Source organism: Blennius ocellaris (assembly GCF_963422515.1).
Source record: "Blennius ocellaris genome assembly, chromosome: 10".
Classification (NCBI taxonomy): Eukaryota; Metazoa; Chordata; class Actinopteri; order Blenniiformes; family Blenniidae; genus Blennius; species Blennius ocellaris.
The window spans coordinates 18,475,825-18,497,380 of NC_137659.1; the positions used below are offsets into that span (position 1 = coordinate 18,475,825).

The 21,556-nt window shown below is 44.7% G+C and overlaps 1 protein-coding gene across 1 annotated transcript; it reads right to left on the minus strand.

The window, feature by feature from the left end:
- Nucleotides 1-11,408: 11,408 nt before the first annotated feature.
- LOC308135737 (kinesin-associated protein 3-like) lies at nt 11,409-21,213 on the minus strand. The gene is made up of 20 exons (XM_080503837.1): nt 21,073-21,213; nt 19,905-20,036; nt 19,400-19,557; nt 19,136-19,200; nt 18,520-18,661; nt 17,871-17,970; nt 17,659-17,785; nt 17,474-17,570; nt 16,828-17,006; nt 16,363-16,525; nt 15,775-15,875; nt 15,585-15,693; nt 15,379-15,491; nt 15,094-15,259; nt 14,753-14,878; nt 13,672-13,770; nt 13,343-13,428; nt 13,098-13,260; nt 12,745-12,829; nt 11,409-12,644 (listed from the first exon to the last, which is right to left on the minus strand). Exons 1-20 carry the CDS (start codon nt 21,099-21,101, stop codon nt 12,542-12,544), a joined length of 2,343 nt encoding a protein of 780 aa, XP_080359963.1. The 5' UTR covers nt 21,102-21,213; the 3' UTR covers nt 11,409-12,541.
- Between the last annotated feature and the right edge of the window lie 343 nt (nt 21,214-21,556).

Consider the following 21,556-nt stretch of genomic DNA (forward strand, 5'->3'; position numbering starts at 1 on the left):
CCGTCGTACGTGCCCGTCCCTGCGCGCAGCTCACTCCACACGGTCCTCATCAAGCCGGGGGCCGACCCGACGCATTATTCTCGGACATTTTTACACAGTTTCACCCCCTCTGGTGCAAATCTTCTTGTAAAGTGAGCTTATGTGAGCGATGCTGACTTATGACTTGTAAACAGAGCGTGCACGAGGAGAACTGGGCTCGTGCATGTCTCTCGCACGCGTTTTAGTAGGCGTTCCGTCTCGGGAGCAGGTACAGCGTTGCGCATGCGCACTTTTTTCAAACGGTGGAGAGGGCGGTTCTTTCCTAAAATTCCTGAAAATCCTCCTGTATACCTTTAAGAAAAATGTGTTTTTTATTCTGTTAATTTGGACATTTTGCAATAAAAATAAATTGATAAATTGTCTTCAGTATGTTCATATCACAAATAATATGAATCTACTAAAAATCAGGTTAAAGTCAAATAGTAAAGAAATTGTTTCACACACACAGAAAAAAAGAGCTTTAAAAATTCACCACGCCAGGAACAGTGAATATTCATATTCTCTATACGTTAAGGGATGGAGACTTAATGCTGCATTATCTCATCGTCTTTGTTACAGGCTACATAAGTTTGAGTTTCCTCAGCTAAAGGAGGATACAAAGGAAACATTGAGCTTCCTTTCCTCAGCTTGTAGAGAATTTGAAAGCTCCTTATCATGGCCGCTGCTTAAACATTTATGTGGTTAAGGAGAAGTAGATAGGAAAGGAGATAGGAGGGACTAATACACTTTGTCTGTCGTTTCACTCTTTTAATGACAGTTGGCATCCGTGAAGTTTCATTGCTGTCATCTGCTGGTTCTCGCAAGTCTATAGTATCCCCACCCAAAAAAAGAGAAAGAAAGAAGCTTAAATGTGATTTTAAAGCAGTCGCCTAACAACAGTAACCATGTGACTTTGATGTGACAACAGCTTCACATCAAAGCGTGATGTCCCATTCTATGACAACACAAATGAAAGCTTTCATGTTTAGTCATGTCACGGAGCAGAGCTTACCTCACCATACACGAGCGCAACGCAGAAATTCCGCATACTGTTGTGTATTTCTGAATCTCATTTACTCAGATTTCACAGACCCCAGCATAGACACATTTTGTTCCAGCCATAGTTAGTGTGAAACTAGTTTCCTGCCAAGTATATCACACATATTTACAGAAAAGATGCCGATACATAATACAACAAACCAGTCCAAACTACAAATGGAAGTGGACAATCTCAAACAGCATAATCGTTTTCTCGAAGATAGCATCCAGAATTTCCTAATTAAGCCTCCGGAAAGCACCAAGCTTATCCAGCAAAGAGAAAAAGCAAGACGGGCCCTGTTGCCCAAGGTGGAAGATGAAAAACTGAAACATTGTAAAGAGAAACATTTTCATCTAATGTTCGAGGAACTTATTGTCAAAAAAGAGAACATTAAATCTTTCAAAGCCTCCGTGAGCTCTCTGACGCCCAAGGTAGCTGACATAAATCAAGACATATCTATGATGAGAAATAGACAGACAGTGTCTGACTCAATGCTAAGAGACAAACAAAAACAAGATAAGGAACGTGAGGCACTTGGACAGAAAGTTGTTGAAGTGCAGGAACAATCTAAACACCTTCAGACAGCGATTGATAAAACACATCAGGATGTAATACAGTGTGAGAAGAAAGCAAAAGTTGAACTTTTCATGGCAAAACAAGAGATAAAAGAATTAATGACAGATCACAAGACCAAGGTGGATGCTCTGACACAACAGCTGAACATGGAAAGGAATGAAAAGCTACTTTTCCACAAAAAGGTGTCCCCATTGGAGCGTAAGATAATACAATTGGAACAAGACATTTTCCAGCAAAACGAGAAGATCAAAAACATCAAGCCTATACGTGTGGTAGACAAAAGGCCATTCGACAAAATAATACAGAGAGGAGTGAAGCAAAGCAATGCCTCACACGATATAATCTGCAATCAAGATGTTGTTATTATGGAGAAAGATGCCAAGATTAAATTTGAACATGAAAATTCAAAAATCCTACAGGAGAAATGTTCTGAAAAAGCCAGAACAATAGCTGAACTTACACATCACATCAATGTGCAAGAAAACACAATCAGTGCTCTTCAAAAGGAAGTAGAAATGCTGAAATCCAAATTCACACAGACAAAGGATGTAGAGGTTCAAACCGTCAAAGATGTTCCCATTGAATTGCTGAAGGGCAAAGTACATAGACAAAAAAGGGAAATTGCCAAACTGAAAGAAACGTGTTCTGAGATCGAAATTGCATTGTGTAGATTTAAAGGGGATCTACAAGAATGTGTCGATATCAAACATGACCCAAGAGAGTTTGATCGCTTATTTTTTCAAATGAAAAGATTGTTCCTAAACAATGAAAAGCTACCGGGAAAAAGACCAGATGACATAGAGAGCTTGAGATTGGAAATTGTCAAACTATGTGATGGACAACCTAACGAGCAATTGCGGATGATTCGCAAACAATTCGAGACAGAAAAGAAGTCTATGAATCTGGAAATCCATACTTTAGAACGTCGTATAGAGGATCTGACAGTGACTATGCCTCATATGTTCAGATCTCATCAAGCAACAGAAAAAGAGCTGAAGGAGACAAAAATCTTACTTGAGAAAGTGACAAAAAAAAGCAGTGGGAAAGGAAAATATTTGATTTAGAAGAAGTTGAAACCCAAATCAGGGCAGTATAGTTGGTACAGGGGTCGTTTCCCAACTGCAAGGTTGCAGGTTTGATTTACCATCTCTGTCTGCTTACATACCCGTGTCCTTGGGCAAAACACTTAACCCCAAAACTGCTCCCATTGGAGTGACAGCACCTTGCATGAACTCAGTCTCCAATGGTGTGTCAATGGGTGAATATGATGAACTATATAAAGCGTTTGGGGGCTGCTCACACAGCTATTAAGCGCAATATAAGTGTAATCCATTTACCATTTTTACAAATCATGAGGACGGGTTCCAAAATCAGCCAAATGTGCTGATCACGGCAACTATGTCATGAACTTGGCCAGTGTGGGCAGCTTTACACTCTGGCTCCCTTGAAGGTCGCTTCTCCGTTTTCAAAAATGTGGCTTCGAAACTTTTTCTGTTTGGGAGCATTGTCGGCTCTGCCAACAACGGATAGCTGCTGTGCTCATCACCGAGGACATCCATCCATCCATCCATTGGCTACCGCTTTATCCGGGGCCGGGTCGCGGAGGCAGCAGTCCGAGCAGAGTTGCCCAGACTTCCCTCGCCCCAGACACTTCCTCCAGCTCCTCCGGTGGCACCCCAAGGCGTTCCCAGGCCAGCCGAGAGACATAGTCCCTCCAGCGTGTCCTGGGTCTGCCCCGAGGCCTCCTACCGGAGGGACATGCCCGAAACACCTCCCTCGGGAGGCGTCCGGGGGGCATCCGAAATAGATGCCCGAGCCACCTCAGCTGGCTCCTCTCGATGTGGAGGAGCAGCAGCTCTACTCCGAGCTCCTCCCTGGTGACTGAGCTCCTCACCCTATCTCTAAGGGTACGCCCAGCCACCCTACGGAGGAAGCTCATTTCAGCCGCTTGTATCCGGGATCTCGTTCTTTCGGTCATGACCCATAGTTCATGACCATAGGTGAGGGTAGGAACGAAGATCGACCGGTAAATCGAGAGCTTCGCTTTTTGGCTCAGCTCCTTCTTCACCACGACGGACCGATACAACGTCTGCATAACTGCAGACGCTGCACCGATCCGCCTGTCGATCTCACGCTCCATCTTTCCCCCACTCGTGAACAAGACCCCAAGATACTTGAACTCCTCCACTTGGGACAAGGGCACTCGACCGACCTGGAGGGGGCAAGCCACCTTTTTCTGGTCGAGAACCATGGCCTCGGATTTAGAGGTGCTGATCCTCATCCCAGCTGCTTCACACTCGGCTGCGAACCGTGTCAGTGCACGCTGGAGATCCAGGCTTGATGGGGCCAACAGAACCACATCATCCGCAAATAGCAGAGATGAGATTCTGTGGTCCCCAAACCGGACCCCCTCCGGCCCCCGGCTGTGCCTAGAAATTCTGTCCATATATATGATGAACAGAACCGGTGACAAAGGACACCCCTGCCGGAGGCCAACGTGCACAGGGAACAGGTCCGACTTACTGCCGGCAATGCGAACCAGACTCCTGCTCCAGGAATACAAGGACCGAACAGCCCTCAACAAGGGACCCCGGACTCCGTACTCCCGGAGCACCCCCCACAGGACATCTCGGGGGACGCGGTCGAACGCCTTCTCCAGATCCACAAAACACATGTGGACTGGTTGGGCGAACTCCCACGAACCCTCAAGCACCTGGTGGAGGGTATAGAGCTGGTCCAGTGTTCCACGACCAGGACGAAAACCGCATTGTTCCTCTTGGATCCGAGGTTCGACTAACGGCCGGACCCTCCTCTCCAGTACCCTGGAATAGACTTTCCCGGGGAGGCTGAGGAGTGTGATCCCTCTGTAGTTGGAACACACCCTCCGATCCCCCTTCTTAAAGAGAGGGACCACCACCCCGGTCTGCCAGTCCAGAGGTACTGTCCCCGCCCGCCACGCGATGTTGCAGAGACGAGTCAGCCACGACAGTCCCTGCACATCCAGAGACTTAAGGAACTCTGGGCGAATCTCATCCACTCCCGGTGCCTTGCCACCGAGGAGCTTCACAACAACCTCGGTGACTTCAGCTTGGGAAATGGACGAGTCCACCTCTGAGAACCCAGTCTCTGCTTCCTCAATGGAAGACGTGGTGGTGGGATTGAGGAGGTCCTCGAAGTATTCCTTCCACCGCCCAACAATGTCCCCAGTTGAGGTCAACAGCTCCCCACTTCCACTGTAAACAGTGTTGGTGGAGAACTGCTTCCCCCGCCTGAGGCGCCGGACGGTTTGCCAGAATTTCCTCGAGGCCGACCGAAAGTCCTCCTCCATGGCCTCTCCGAACTCCTCCCAGACCCGAGTTTTTGCCTCCACCACAGCCCGGGCTGCGGCTCGCTTGGCCTGCCGGTACCTGTCGATTGCCTCGGGAGTCCTATGAGCTAACAGTGCCCGGTAGGACTCCTTCTTCAGCTTGACGGCATCCCTTACTTCCGGTGTCCACCACCGGGTTCGGGGATTGCCGCCACGACAGGCGCCAGAGACCCTGCGGCCACAGCTCCGAGCAGCAGCTTCGACAATGGAAGTGGAGAACATGGTCCACTCGGACTCAATGTCTCCAACCTGCCTCGGGATCTGTGAGAAGCTCTCCCGGAGGTGGGAGTTGAAGGCTGCGCGGATGGAGGGCTCGGCCAGATGTTCCCAGCAGACCCTCACAACACGTTTGGGCCTGCCGAGTCTATCCTGCCTCCTCCCAGTCCAGCGCCTCCAACTCACCACCAGGTGGTGATCAGTTGACAGCTCTGCCCCTCTCTTTACCCGAGTGTCCAAGACACGCGGCCAGAGATCAGATGACACGACCACAAAGTCTATCATTGACCTCCGGCCTAGGGTGTCCTGGTGCCATGTGCACTTATGGACACCCCTGTGCTCGAACATGGTGTTCGTTATCGTTAAACTGTGACTAGCACAGAAGTCCAATAACAGAACACCACTCGGGTTCAGATCGGGGAGGCCGTTCCTCCCAATCACCCCCTTCCAAGTCTCGCTGTCATTGCCCACGTGGGCGTTGAAGTCCCCCAGGAGAACAATGGAGTCCCCAGTTGGGGCACTATCCAGCACCCCTCCCGGGGACTCCAAGAAGGTTGGGTACTCTGAACTGCTGTTCGGTGCATAGGCCGAGACAACAGTCAGAGACCTGTCCCCTACTTGTAGGCGTAGGGACGCAACCCTCTCGTTCACCGGGGTGAACTCCAACACATGGCGGCTGAGCTGTGGGGCAATAAGCAAGCCCACTCCAGCCCGCCGCCTTACACCGCGGGCAACTCCAGAGAAGTGGAGTATCCAGCCCCTGTCGAGGAGCTGGGTTCCAGAGTCCAAGCTGTGAGTGGAGGTGAGCCCGACTATATCTAGCCGGTATCTCTCAACCTCCCTCACAAGCTCGGGCTCCTTCCCCCCCAGCGAGGTCACATTCCATGTCCCAAAAGCCAGAGTCCGTGTCCGGGGATCGGGTCGTCGAGGCCCCTGCCGTCGACTGCCACCCAATCCACACTGCACCCGACCCCTACGGAAGCCTCTGTGGGTGGTGGGTCCACAGGAGGATGAGGAAGAGGGGCCCGCGTCGTCCCTTCGGGCTGAGCCCGGCCGAGTCCCGCGGGCAAGAACGCGGCCACCAGGCGCTCGCGTGCGAGCCTCCACCCCGGGCCTGGCTCCAGGGTGTGGCCCCGGCTGCGCCAAACCGGGCGACGTCACCTTGTTCCTCGTGAGTGTGTCCATGGGGTCTTGTGAACTGCTTTTAGTCTGACCCGTCGCCTCGGACCTGTTTGCCTTGGGAGACCCTACTGGGGGGGCAAGCCCCCCGGCAACATAGCTCCGAGGGTCATTCGGGTGCTCAAACTCCCCCACCACGATAAGGTTGCAGTTCAAGGGGGAGGGCGTGTGCAAGTCTATTCTCCACCACTTTCAGCTCTCTGTCCCCTGCAAGGGTCATCTCTTTGCCACCTGGCTGGCAGTTCCCACAGTGGAAACCACTACACTTGGGTTCACGTGCTGCACCAATATTGTTCCATCTCCTTGGGTAGTCAAGACTTGAAGTGCAGCACAATTTTTCCAGTGGGCAGCTGATGTCTCTCAGATCTTCATATCCGACAGCAGCAGACCATATTAAGTGAGTCTTTGAGGTATGGGCTTGAACAATGGACTGCTCGAAGAGCCCCATTTGAGCACCACCAATTTTCTTCCCCAATGCGCCATCCAACAACACCAGTCTGCCCTCCTTGTGACTGATCAGGAGATCGATCTTTCTTGGCCTCTTCAGTTGGGATGGACATCTGGGAAGAAACATGCATGTTGCCTAACTGTAACATGTCTCTGGATCTCAGTGACACTGTCAAGGCTGTAGCATGGCAGTTGGTGGGAAACTGTGGTTACTTTACTAGAATGGACCTTTTCGTTTTCACTGACATTTCCATGTCTCCAACCCCATGCACTATCAGTGTGATGTCCTCAGACCATAGTTTCTCTGCTGCTGTGTGGGTGATGTAGTTTGTATCTGATGCTAGGTTGATCAACGTGCCAATCTTCTGACCTGCATTTGCCGTCACCTCCAAGATCATCATGATGACGCCTTGCGATGACAACATCATGGACACCTTGCGGTTCTAGTACATCTGCCTGTTTCCTAGAGATTAGGGTCTTTGATACCATGTTGCAGAAAGCGTTATGGCTCCAGTATCACCAAGGTCCTGCAGATCACTAAGGGCTTTCTCAACTGCTTGAATCAAATCTATTATTCTTCTTGGCTGTTGACTCCTAATGGGTGGTAATCTTTGTAGCTCTTCCACTGTCTCAACAGCAATGGCCGTGCAATTTCCAAAGCAGTTGGTTAGCACTCAAACAATGTCATCTGCAGAGATATAGGACAAGAGCCGCAGGTCTCGCACTATTTTGTCCTCCAAACTGTCCAGCAACTGGAGCTTCTTGATGTCTTTGGATCCTGACAGTTCAACTTGTGACTGCAGAGCACCCCAGTCTTCCCACCATCGGTAGAAGTCGCACTTGTTTCCTGTAAACTTTGGCAGGGATGTTGGCTTCAATCTGATGGATGGTGTGTATCAAGCAGCCGGACCAATCATGGAATGCCTTCTTTCCTATTCCCTCTTAGCCTGAATGGACTCAGCTTTCTAGGACACCAACTCAGGGAGGACTGTTCAAGAACTCTTACCCGCTGGGTGATGTCTCTATTATGTTTTAAGTAGGAGGACCACGACTGTGTGCCTTCGAACAATGGCTTTATTTAACTGAACTACTTTTCCCAGCATCCATCAGGAGCGCGGGCTTTTTACAAACAGCAAAGACAGGTACACGTCACTGTTGTGACACACCCACATAAACACCGGTCACAGTGGTATGTAACATTTTCCAGCTTGAAGATGGGGAATTCAATGACACCACTTCTGGAAGGTTGCTTTTACTGTCTTTTAAAGCTCCTCTTGATGGTTTACCATGAAATCATAGGTTTCCTTGCCTGTGTCTGGTTGGATGCTTGTAAATCTTTGGTTTCCATAGCTTCAAACCCTCAGCTATCAGTTTAAAAACACTTTCTTCAAGCTCTTCTACAGTCATCTTGGCATAAGGTTTGAGGGTCCTCCCGACACAGTTCACAACCTTTGTGAATTGTCTCTTGGCCACTGTTCTGAGGGCCTTTAACTGTTCCATGGACACTGGCTCTGCCATCTTGGACTGGAATCAGGATGATTGAAGCTTGACTGTTGGCTTTAGACTGGAGTGGAGACTTAGGACTGGAGTTGAGACTGGGACTGGAGTCGAGACTCGGACTGGAGTTGAGACTGGGACTGGAGTTGAGACTGGGACTGCAGTGGAGACTGGGACTGGAATGGAGACTGGGACTGGAGTGGAGACTGGGACTGGAGTTGAGACTGGGACTGGAGTGGAGACTGGGACTGGAGTTGAGACTGGGACTGGAGTTTTCGACTGGGACTGGAGTGGAGACTGGGACTGGAGTTTTCGACTGGGACTGGAGTGGAGACTGGGACTGGAGTTGAGACTGGGACTGGAGTGGAGACTAGGACTGGAGTGGAGACTTGAAACTGAGTCGGACTGAGACTGGAGTGCAACTGGAACTGGAGTCCGACTGGATCCATAGCCCGACTGGAACTGGAGTCCAACTGGCAGGTCTGATTTTCCTTTTCAGTAATTCCCTGTCGTGTTTTTTTTACTGTCAAGTGCTTTCTCAACTGTCCCTCACATAAGTGGTGAACAATGACGCATTAATTACATAAGTTTGGGATCTAAATAAATAAGCTTTGCAGGAGACTGTGCATTCTGGCGGAGACAGAGAACCTGGCAGCGCTGATGGTGAGGTTGAGAATTGAAGCCAGATTCATCTCATACATTTAAATGTCTTTAAATATCAGACTTATAGATCCACGTAATCGTAAACAGCCAAGCTGCAGTGGTATAGATGGTTCTTTAGTGGCTCATCACTACTGAATCAGCAGCACCATGTTCATATGTCAAACTTTCATTTTCAGATGACACAGAGCAGTGGAGAGAACTGATTGATTATCAATTTTAACAAACTATTTTGTGACAATATAATTTCAGAGTAAGCACACAAATAGCACGCAAAAGCTATGTGTAACGCTGCAGTGTCGGGAGCCACACTGATACCATTTAGTATATCATGTTATGGCTGTAAATCCTAATAAAATACGCTCACGTGGACGGGAATCAGTTTTTGGCAGGGAAACATTTTTTGGCTCTACATTGGCACGGTAATGCATTGCTGCTGGAGACAGCAGCAATGTGACTGAGGATACAACATAAAGTCCACAGAGCCTTTTTTCAAGTCAAATATGTGTAAATATTTAATTCATACATTTAATAAACAGATAAAACTGAACTTGAGCGGTCTGCCATGCAGTGGTCTCCACAAAAATATCTCTTTCCCTATTTGACATTCTGACACACACGCTGGCCATCACAACCACGGGGGCTGTATTTTCTCTATTTTGCTGTCAGGAAGCAGTCCAGCATTCTCTCTCTCCCCTCTCCCTCATGAAATTCAGATGTTTTGTAAAGGTATGTCCCATACCCCAGAGAAGAAGGAAACTACGTCACAATGAAACTGCATAGTACAGGATGCTTTAAACATGTCAGATACATAAATGCTTCTTATCATTTCCCCATTGGCTGCAGTACTTCCTTGCACACTCCTCTGACTCCTGGACCAACACGCTATAGGTACCCCATCCATGACGCTTCCCAAATTTCCACTCTTCATCATAGATGACTCCAAACTTCTTCCAAATCTGAGTTCCTTTGCCTTACAAACAAACGAGCAACAATTCCAGTTATAGCTATATGCTATGATTTACTACCAAGTGCTCACAACCTTCACAGGAGTTTAGAAGATGCCTAATAGGCTCTCATCATGCTTCTGGTTGTTTTGCCACTGTCCAGTGTATTTATAGCCGTTGGCAGCGAAAGCTGCATGACACAATCCACATTTCTGAGTCTTGATGTCCAACACTACTGAGGCTACTGTTTTTTTTTTTTTTTATAGATTTTAAAAATTACATAATGATCAATGAAGTCAAAAAATTTTTATGAATTAGAGCTGGGTGATATATCAATATTTAGGATGTATCAAGATTTTCCTCAAATTTGACATTGAAAAATACGATATCGTTTATATCGATATAGCCTTTTGTGTTCAAATAGTAGTTTTAAGAGTTAATATGTATCATCTCAAGCTAGATCAAAGGGATCTGAAGATCAAAGTGATGTCACACGGCTGTGCCTCTTCCTGCTTTTTTTCCCCCATGTGATATCAGTGATCACATGATTTATGTTCATGCTCGCATACTGGAAGACGAACGCTGCTGTTCAGCAGGTTTCAGTGTTTGACAATAGTGTCATAATTGCCAACATTGGGTTAAGAAAAAGATAAAGAGATTTTCCATGGTAACAGTTGGTATGGTCATCTCGCAACATCCCCACACCGATTTAAACAAAACTCTTATTGAGCCATAAATCCTTTTCAGTGCAATCCCATTGATACGTTTTCATTGATACGCGCCCCCCCCCCCTCAAGCAGCCCCCCTTCAAACAGCCATTGAGTTTTACCAACAGGAAGGCGGAGACTAGGAGGAGAAAGAATATAGGCAGCATTTCCGGCGCGAGCACGGTCTCTCTCACTCTGACTCTCTCTCACACACTCACTCTCCCTCTCTCTCTCTCTCTCTCTTTCTCTCTCTGTCGCTCTCTGCTGAAGTGATTCTGAGCAAAATCCACTCGTGGTGCCATGTTCCAGAACCCAGGAATATTCTTGTAAAGGCCGGCACTTTTTCTATCTTATGTAATAAACTCCTGTGTTAATCCATTCTCAAGGTTTGTAGGTTTCTAACTCACTGTGTATCCTTTTCTCTCTTCCCGGGGAGAAAGATTGTCGCTTCCTGTCTGTGCGGATTCGAAGGAAACAAACAAGACATCTACCAGGTCCTGGTTCGCAGTAAAATCACTGACAATTGTACCTGTTCTGCCTCTGGGTTCCAGACACTCCACGCACCGGCTCTCAGCCGTAATAGCATGCATATCATATTATATTTTTCAAGGTATGCATACTGTGGTTTATTCACAGTATGCTGAAAATGGGTCAATCATGGTTCGGCTCTCTGTGAGTCTGCTTGGATAACGCAAGATGATGGATGAATGTTTGCAGGAATACTCAACGTTTTTAAATATAGAGCAGTCATCTACTATTTTCTTTAAGTTACTTTATTGTCACAGCAAAAAGCACAAGTTGCCAGTGCAATAAATGATCATCTTGGATCTTCATGACATTAAATCAAAGTTACCATGTTTTTCTACAAGATGGTGGTTAAAAAAAAAAAAAGTGCAATTTTCACATTCAACAAATCTGTAAACATGCTATGTAGCAATTCTGTATGTTTAGCTATCAAGAGCTTTACAACATAAACACAACAATTCTCTCTTTCATTTGCTTAACAACAGTTATTTTGACAAGGCATTTTTTTATGCCCATTACACAGAAACTAGTAAGTCTGGAATGGTTTGTCACTGAATCAACTGACTGGGGGCAGCAGTCAAAATGCTTCAGATGTGGACTGCAGGAGGAGGTTGAGTATCTCTTCTCCTGATTGTCCTCACTCCCACAGTTACTCAGGCCCAAAGACAAAACTGCAGATTGAATAGAAAAGAAAAGGTGCTGGAGAAAATTTTTTTTTTTTAAACTGACGAAAACTAGTCCAGTGATTCTCTGCTGCCTCCTAGTGCCCAGAAGTAGTGAGGAATATTAAAATACACTTAAAAACAGACACACACCCTTAAAAACACCAACTACTGCACATGTGAAGCTTGTGGAGGAAGCCACATGAAGTCTGCTTAATGCGTGCATTTGGAAGTTGCCGCTTCTGGTATGTCAGTTTGGACCTGGAGCAACATCTTGGTCTGTGTGAAATCATTTGACAGTGACAACAAAAAAATGTATACAGTGCAGTGCAAGGTGATGAAACAATAGTGAAATGTGAACATCTAAAATCTATTAGTGTTGTAACACATATATCTTATTACAAACATGCAAATGCTATACACAGATATTATCAGTAATGTCAAGTCTGTTTGCGTTCTTTGAATCGTTCAGTGAATGAGACCAAGAAAAGAAAACAGCCAACTACCAGTCAGTCCCATTCAATGCAATGATCAGAGTCATACGGTGCCTATCTGGATTACTTTTTTCAGCATTTTGGATCAAAGTGTCAGTAACTACAACAATTGAATACATTCTGCTAACTGGATTGGAACAGCAAAATAATCCTGTGGACAGGCTGGATGGTGGGACATCGAATGTATCTGAAGTTCCCCACTTGTGTCTATGAGTACTGATAGAAGGGCTGTTCGTCCGGTCTGAAGCCGTACGCAGTTACGGGTCGTCCAGGCGATGAAGTGGTCTGATCGAAGACGTCACCGACCTCGCTGCAAAGCAAAGACATGGCATATTGACACAAGTGTTTGGAACGTAAACGCTGTGGGGACATAAGTGATTGAGAGAGTTGAACGAGAGCAGTTAACTCACGCTGAATGGTGCAAGTCTCCATTCTGAGTCTGCAGGTCACTGAAGAAGTCCGGACTCACTGAACCGTCTCCCGGAGTTATTCCATCTTCAAAACAAATGTATTTCAAAGTTAATGCTTATTAATCCATTGTCATGACTAATATGATTGTAAGTAAATTGTAATCCTTTGACAGTACTAATGCCTAAAATTATATATATATATATATATATATATATATATTCTGCTCATATCGATTTACAATTTAAGTATAATCACTGAAGTCTTTTCAGTTGGCGATCATGAGCTTAAAATGGTCTGTGACGCTCGTCATGTTCGTGGTTTATATTACTGTGAATGCCTCTGGGTTTCGTACCTGCGCTGTAGAACAGATCGGTCCTGTCGTTGTCGTTGTCGTTGTCGTAGAGGTATGGCTCAGACTCGTCACCTTGGCGGCTCTCGACCATTTCCAACCACTGATTGTTGTGGAACCGGAACTTCTCTGACTGAATCTTCTTTCCCCACTCCTCGTCGTACTCCTGGCAGAAGATGGTGGAAAGAAATGATTCGAGAAGCAGACAAGACGAGACGAAAGTGCTTTATAATTCGCGGTGGACTTACCGCTATGATATCGAGGGTGTTGTCGCACACTTTCCTAATCTCTACATTCTTGTCATGCATCAGATCTATCAGATAGGCCGGAGCCTCTGCAGGAAGAGTTCAGGTCAAACCTTTGACATTGGTGCAAAAGCTGCTTCATCTTAACCCATTAAAAGTTCACCAAGACATTAGGGCACAGTCAAATATAATTTGACTACTAAGGATTACATTAACATTAATATTTATCAAGATTGGCTGTTTGTATGTTTTAAATGGGTTTTGTCATCATTGCCTTTTCATGTCCTATTGTAGTGACTTTGCACAAACAGAATGAACTTTGGGAAGGATACGAGTGTCTTTGATGATTACATCTCGTGTCGCTTGGTGAAACACCATCTGATAGAAGACGTAGACAATCTGACACACGAACTCATCATCCTCCTGCTGGGCTACATAGAGAGAGAGAGAGAGAGAGAGAGAGAGAGAAACTAAATATGTATTCACAGCAATGGATTACATTTATTAGATACACCTGTTATCCCATGCGATCCGATACAACACCGCTGTTCCAAGAGCTGTTCAAGCAGGAAGCTTTAATTTCAGTATATGTTCAGTTTTAGGTGGTGTCCGGCATTTTTCCTGCAGTGACATCAGAGATTATATTATATTATCGACAGTAAAGACCGAATGTGACTGGAAAACTCAACCGAGCTCATAATACTTTGAAAGATTTGTGGTTTTTAATCTCACATGTGAAGATGGAGACAAAAGAAAGTAACAAAAATAGCCTTTGTCATTTATGCGGAAATGATCCACCAACTAGTGTAATGTCAATGTTCCTTCATGATACAGGTTTGTGATTTACGCCTGTAAGATTTTTTCAATGGTTTATATCTTTGGTTTGATTATCTTTGACCTCAATAACATTATTGTTTGAAGAAACTGAACACAGCTCTATCGGCAGTGCCTATGAAAGAATAAAAAACGCCGTTAGCCTTCATGTTCTGGATTTGCTGTATTATTGGAGATAAAGAGGTGCTGCTCCTTCTTAGGATCAGTTTAAAGATCCTCTAACAATATTACTGCTTTGTACAGTTTTCCCATAAAGGGCAAAATATCATTAAATTGTCCTCAAAATGGCAATAAACATTTTTCTTTTGTGAATTGATCCAGTAAACTTCAATGTTCCGGTTGGTCATAATGGAGAGCTCAATGTTTTCTCAGGTTGTACACATGGTAACCTATTTGAATCGCACAGTATTAAAGAACATTATGAACATTCAACCTCCAAACTAACATATTGAAAATAAAATCTGTCGCTCTAATGCAAAAAGAGAACATCAGACAATTTCCTTCAGCATTGTTGTGCTGAAATCCAAGAAATTGTGGAGGAATGCCTACAGTTTGTGAATAAAACAACACGTGTGTTACCATTCAGAAGCTCAATGAGAGCGGGGATGATCCCCGATTTTGCCAACATGGCAGCACAGGCATCGTCCATGGAAACTGTTCCGATCATTATCACCACCTCCAGGATGAGATCGTCCTCTGCCGACCCTGACACACACACGAGATCGAGGGAGATAGTGGTGGGAAAGGCACAATCGGAATCGAAATGGATCGTCAAGCAGAAACAGGTAGAAGGATTGGCGGTTGACTGTTCAGCAACTGAAGTCCAAGAGTGATTGAAGGCTGCTCGAGTGACGACGCAGAATTTGGCGGAACTAAAAGCAAATACTAAAATGAATACACCCTCTTAATGTAAGTGATACCTGGTTTGAGTCTGTCTTTCAGGTAAGGCACTAGGTTGTACTCCTTCAGCACCAGCTCCCAGTCCAGGTCAGGGATAGTGAGGTTGGCCAGCGTTCCCAGGCACTCTAAAACCCACTCCTCTTCTTCCTCCGCTCGGATCTCAGCTGCCAGGTCTCCAACGTAGTCCTGACAAGAGATTGAGGAGAGATTACACAGAACAAAACATGAATGCCTGCAAAACAAATACAACGACTGATATTTAACATAAATGCTGATAGGAGCAAACCCACACTAGTCGTACTCACTATGAAGAGCGGCTTGGTTGGCCCATCGTGCTGTGAGATATTTCTGATCATCTTCATGAGAAGGCAGTCTTTCATCTTCAGGGCTCTCTTCATCAGCATCTTCAGTCCATTTCCTACGGACACACAGAAGTAAACACCCATCCCTGGTATACAAAATCCGACCGTTTGCACATTTGACCGTTTGACTTGCGCAAAAACGGAAATACCTTCACACATGAGCTGTGCATTCCTCTTGTTTGCGGCCAGGTTGATACAGATGGAGATGAGCTCAGCTTCCATTTCGTCCTCGCCGTGCGCCAACAACATCTGCATGAGCTGCACAGGAAAGCACTCAGCTCAGACATTACAACTACAAGCCGGTGTGGATGCCTTTCCGTCCGAGGGATCGTGCTGTACCTGAAGTATGCAGTCAGTGTAAACAAACATGCCCTTGAAGCGATCATCAATGCTGATGTGATACAGGATCCGCATGGCCACCTGCCGGTTGCTCTCGTCACCTGCAGGTCAACAAGGACGCATTAGTTAAGTGACAGATTATGGAGAAACACATATAGAGACAAACAGATGTAGCAAGATCAAGTGACAGAGACAAACATACATGGACGGAGATATAAAGCGATACACAGACAGAGACACAATGATATAGATAAATATTACCATACTTTCCGGACTTTTTTTTTACATGTCTGCACAGACAACTTTTTTAATGTGATGTGGTGACGTGTTCAGGTACATCACGTAACTCCGACATTTCTTTTTTTCCTTTTTAGATTTGGTGGGTGCAGCTCGTATTCCGGTGCGTTCAATAGTCCGGAAATCACAGTATATAGAGTGATATTGATTTATTACACAGTTGTCAAGATAGTTCATTTTAGGCCACAATTAAAGAAATAAAGTCATTAAAATATTAAGGATTCTTCCACTGTGCATTCTTTTATCTTAGTTATAAACGGAAGAGAAGTATGGCTCAACACGCCATGTTACCTAACAAAGCTGTCAGTTTAGGCAAGAGTCCAACTTCCACCATCTTGGCTCTGAGTCCAGAATCGAAGGAGAGGTTGAGCAGCAGACGCAGCGTCAGGTTCAGCAAGTCTTCATGTTCACAGGGAATCAGTCGAGCCAGTCGCTCCACAGTATCCACCTCAGCCTGCAAGTCGCAGATAATGGGTTATTGGGTCGCTATGGGTTACTCATCAGTGACTGTACATATCCACGACCAATACTGAAGATCTCTTATCAGAACAGTGTATTTGTCAGTATTTGTGTACAACACAACAAAACATCATAGGAAGCCCCACCTTATAGGACTTAGGAGACCCACATAAGTAAACCGCATGACAATCTTATATCTGTTGAGGTGATTTTACCTGCAGCTCACTGATGAACGAAAAACTGGATTAAAATTGGGTCGACTCCTTTAAAGAATAAAGTCACGTCGCTGACGCTCACCATGTCGTTCTTGTTCTCCAGGAAGATGGACAGCTTTTTGAGGAACGACACCACCAGGACCAGCAGCTCCTCGTCGTCCCGTTCCAGAACTTTGACCAGAAGGCTCACAATGTTTTTATTTCTCATTTTCAGCTCGGTCCTCGTGTCTTCAGCAAGGTTCAGCAGGAGGTACAAGGACACTGAGAAACACAAGACAAAGAAAAGCATGGGAAAATGTGACTTGATGAAGCAGAAACACTGGAACAAACATGATGCCTTTGTATTGACAATGAGTGGCTGTGAAGGAATGCTGGGAAATATAGAAGTCCAAATATAGGCATTTTTATAGTTTATACGTTAAAGATTATCCGCATGGGACTTGACATCATCTGGGTATTCTCCTGATCATTATGCACTTGTTATATCCGCGTGTTATCAAAATCATTATGCTGGTGTAACTATGATATAGTAGTATGTTTGGATCAAGATGGAATGGGCGCTTTGCCCTTGCCAAATTAGTACAAAAAAAAGTTATCAGACTGTTTTTGATATATCACAATAAATGGGAATTGCTAACGACATCAAGACAACGGCGCACTGTACCAATAGCTCAAAAAGCTAAAAAAACACACACACAAAAACAACTACAAACACAAACTTGTCCTACCTCTCAGCAGCTGCTCCTGCTTGGCCAGAAGACTGTGGTATTTCCGCTGAGCTTTGTCCTGGTCTCTTCTCAGAGAACCATTCTCGGGTGCGGACTCATGTACACAAATCATTAAGGGAGGTTAGCAGGCACACACAATAAATCAGCTAAATGAGAACAGGTAGAGATGGTGCAAGCAAAAGGATATAAGCTTTGTTTTTCTTGCGTAGCTCCTCACGCCACACGTCATGCCTTTTGAGCTCGTGTTCGACAACGCTCATACACAAGGCGCCGATTTTGTAGTGACTCACCACCCCGTGAAACTGGGAGAAACTGCAAGAGGTGGAAGCACAATGGGTAAAGCAGACAGGACAGAGGAAGGAAACTGCACGTGCATGAGTGTGTGTGCATGTGTTACCTGGAGAAGCAGAAGAAGATGTAAATGATAATAGTGGCGAGCTCTATACTTTGTTTCCAGTCCTCCCTCAGGACTCTGGCCAGAGCACCGAGAGCTGCCTCTATATACATAGAGACAAATGCCGGATTTATGTAATTGCATCCAAATAGATGTTTAGTTTGAATATGTAGTATTTAAGAAAAAGAAATAAGGAAACAACAAGCAAATGTCGTGAATAAATACCATGTGAAGATGTTTACAACTGTGTCAATTAAGAAACCTGGTCAATGTGTTACTCGTTAGCAGAAGTACGCTAAACCTGTCTTGAATAGTAGGTGCTTCAGAACTCCTCTGCTCGAGTGCACATGACTCAACAAACAAACAACCGGCCGAATGAGTGCAGTTCTGATGTCTTTAATCTGGCTTCCTGTTTCTTAGGGAACTCGTGTCAAAATACTACAAAGCACTGAACATATTCAGCTCAAAATGTGACTCAATTTACTTTAGCACAAGGTGTAATTTGTGTTGATTCAAGCCAAACTTGACTTGGCTGTCTTGTTGCTTAAGTATGCTTAAGACACACAGGTATCACTAAGGCCTCTGAATCCTTGAGTGAAAATGTGAACCATGCCATTAACCACACGTGTTAACTGTTCATGGCAGGCGTTACCGTTGTGCAGGAGATCCTCCAGGTTATCAGGGTTGCGAGCGAGTTGCAGAATGAGAGCAGAGCCCCGGATCTTCTCTGGGATGCCTTCATAGAGGAGCTCGACGTATTCATCAACTCTGGTTATACTGGCCTCTTCGTTCAGCTGCACAGACAGCACGCGGGCATATTCATCGTCAGTTGTGAATAATAAACCAAGATAACAGAAAAGGAGGTCACAAATCTAAAGCTTCTCAATTCGTATTCTTTCGGATGTCAGTGTCAGTGTGAGGAGAAATTACATACAAGAAAATCCACGGCAGGAAGAAAATCTATCAGACAGTATATCTGGCTTTAGTTAGCAGAGAAGTTCACTCAGAAAGGTAAACGAGAGAAAAATCAAAAGCAAAATCGTTTTTCTCTTATAGCTGCTCTCCTCCATCTCACACTGTCCCCTGCCTCGGGGACCGTTCCATCCTCCTTCATTATAATCTGATATTCGCTCTATCTCTAGCATCTTTTGTGCAATGTATCCACTATCTCTCCTCAACACCTGTCCAAACCATCTCTATCTGACCTGTAAATCTTTAAGGAATATGAATTTCACCTCTGAAAAATATTAAACAAATTGAGTTGTTACCTCCATTCCTTCAAATGGAGTCAGCTCTCTGGGCTTCACGGTTCTTTTCTCTTTCTTTTCCACTGCTGAAAATACACACAATCACAGTAATTTAGTCAAAACCTGTTCTAATGTAAAAAAAAAAAAAAAAGATTATATGTACTGTACCACTTTAAATACGAATAGAAGAAAATATATGTAAAGGTGCAAACAGAGATAAATGTACTACCAAATCAATGTTTAAATCTATATTCCTTAATAAGGATGGCGAAAGCAATTTTGTACCTTTGCCCTCAACAGGAGAGGATTTCCTAGTCTGAAGGTAATAGAGAAGCTGCTCCACCTGGGTCAGACGTGAGGAAGGAATAAGTTTACACTCCTCCAACACTTTCTTGGCCAAAGCTCCCACATCTGTACTGGGGGAAAGACTTTTCACCCGAATACTGCAGACAGGAAAAGAAAGGAGAAAAATAATTAAAGATAGATGATTCTTCACGTCACACCTTCATTGTATTCATGTAGTTACTGCACATCCCACTGGGGGAACTTTAAAGAAGATCCGCTTATGCTTTGTTAAGTAACGTAGCATGAAACAGTTAAAGATAACAGACTGAGTCTAATATATGTTTCATCTCAGCGAAGAGGATAATTTCTATTGTCTCAGATTAAGAGCCTGTTGGGTTTGTCAACTGGTCCAATGACTTGCGCAATGGGCAATGGTCATCCTAATGAAAGTCCCATACATTTCCATTGGAACAGAGAACGAAGAACGATGGAAAGAAAGACCTACATTTTTTGTCCCTCCTTGCGTTCGCCCAGCATCTGACCTCCACCCTCTCCCAGAATGGACGCCTCCACTTCATAGTGGACCACCAGGGCCTTTTCTGTGGGATGGACGTCCAAGCTGTTTGCCGTCACTCTCCTTTAGGGAATAATGGTCATAAACAGACAGGAAAACAACAAGACAAACATTTAATATTTGCTTGCCGACTTAAAACCATGACTTTATAAACATGCAAACCTTGTGTTGCAGATCAGCTGACTGCTTTTACTGTCATACATTCTAAATCCAGAATAGTTCAGCTATTTTTACACGCCTGGATACCATACATCAACAATGACTACATCGACCAGCAGGCAAACAAGAAATCCTACAATGTCATCCAGGGTTCATTATTCCCAATGATCGGCTCAGCTAACAATGTAAATCAACACACAGTGTTGATTATTAGTTTGCAATGCAGTTTATCTATCACCCTGACACAGCGAGCTGGAGATGCTATAACCAATACGTCCCAGCCCCCATTAGTAGAGGAACATAATGCCAACGCCCTTTAAAAAAAAAAGCGCATGTTTATAAACGCTTTGTGATTATTTGTGGAAGTCAGACTGAAAATATATTCGATTTTTGCTTATCCTATTATCCTTATCCGAGATTCGGCACTGTTATTATCTATGGTGGAGTTTTAATTTCTTATTTGTGTGACGACTGTCGCCCTGTTAGCGGGTGGGCTGCTGGGAAGTGAAGCTGGAAGCAGGCGAGTCTGTTGTGAAATTCCTGATTCCATTAAAGTATAGACATTGTTTGTTGATTATATGCATGCCGTACGGACCGGGTGGCAATTCAAGCTCGCGAAAGTGCTTCACTCATCTTATAGTCCACGCCTACATATCAAGAGAGCCCGGAAAACCTCAAATTGACCAGCTTTTGAGTGGATCTTCGTGTGTGTCGGTGAAGTGGACTCACAGGCTAACTAGCTAACGAGCGACAATTTCTATGACATGGTCACGCTCTGCGGCCACAGGTACATCGCGTGAAGCTGTATGGACACGATATATACATGCATCACTCAGAATAAAAAAAAAAAAGTGTGTTTGCCTGGTGACAATGTCGCTTGTTATCCTCAATAAATGCTGAACTCAGTCTACACCACAGTCATAGCATCGTAATGTCTCACCGTTTGAGGTAGCGCGGGTCATCCTGCATCTTCCCCAATTTTAAGCTTCCCGATTTTAAAGACACGTATAAACTCGATCACATTTGATAAATCTGCCAAATGTCGGTCAAGTAATTCCGTTTGCTGACCCACCGCAGCCTGACCAAAACAGCCAGGACGAAGCAGACTTCAAATATGGCGGAGGGTTTATTTCCCCCGGAAATCGTCATGTTATTGTGTCACACAAACGCCTCTCCAACAACATCTACTTCAATCGTGTCTATAATAATAATAATAATAATAATAATAATAATAATAATAATAATAATAATAATAATAATAATAATAACTACAACTACTGTTATTATTATTATTATTATTAATAATAATAATAATAATAGTAATAATAATAATAATAAACATTAACCATCAATTGTCAAAGACAACTTTTTATGGCATCCCGCAACATCTGTGTAAGTGCTCTCAATGGTGCAGAACTTGCATC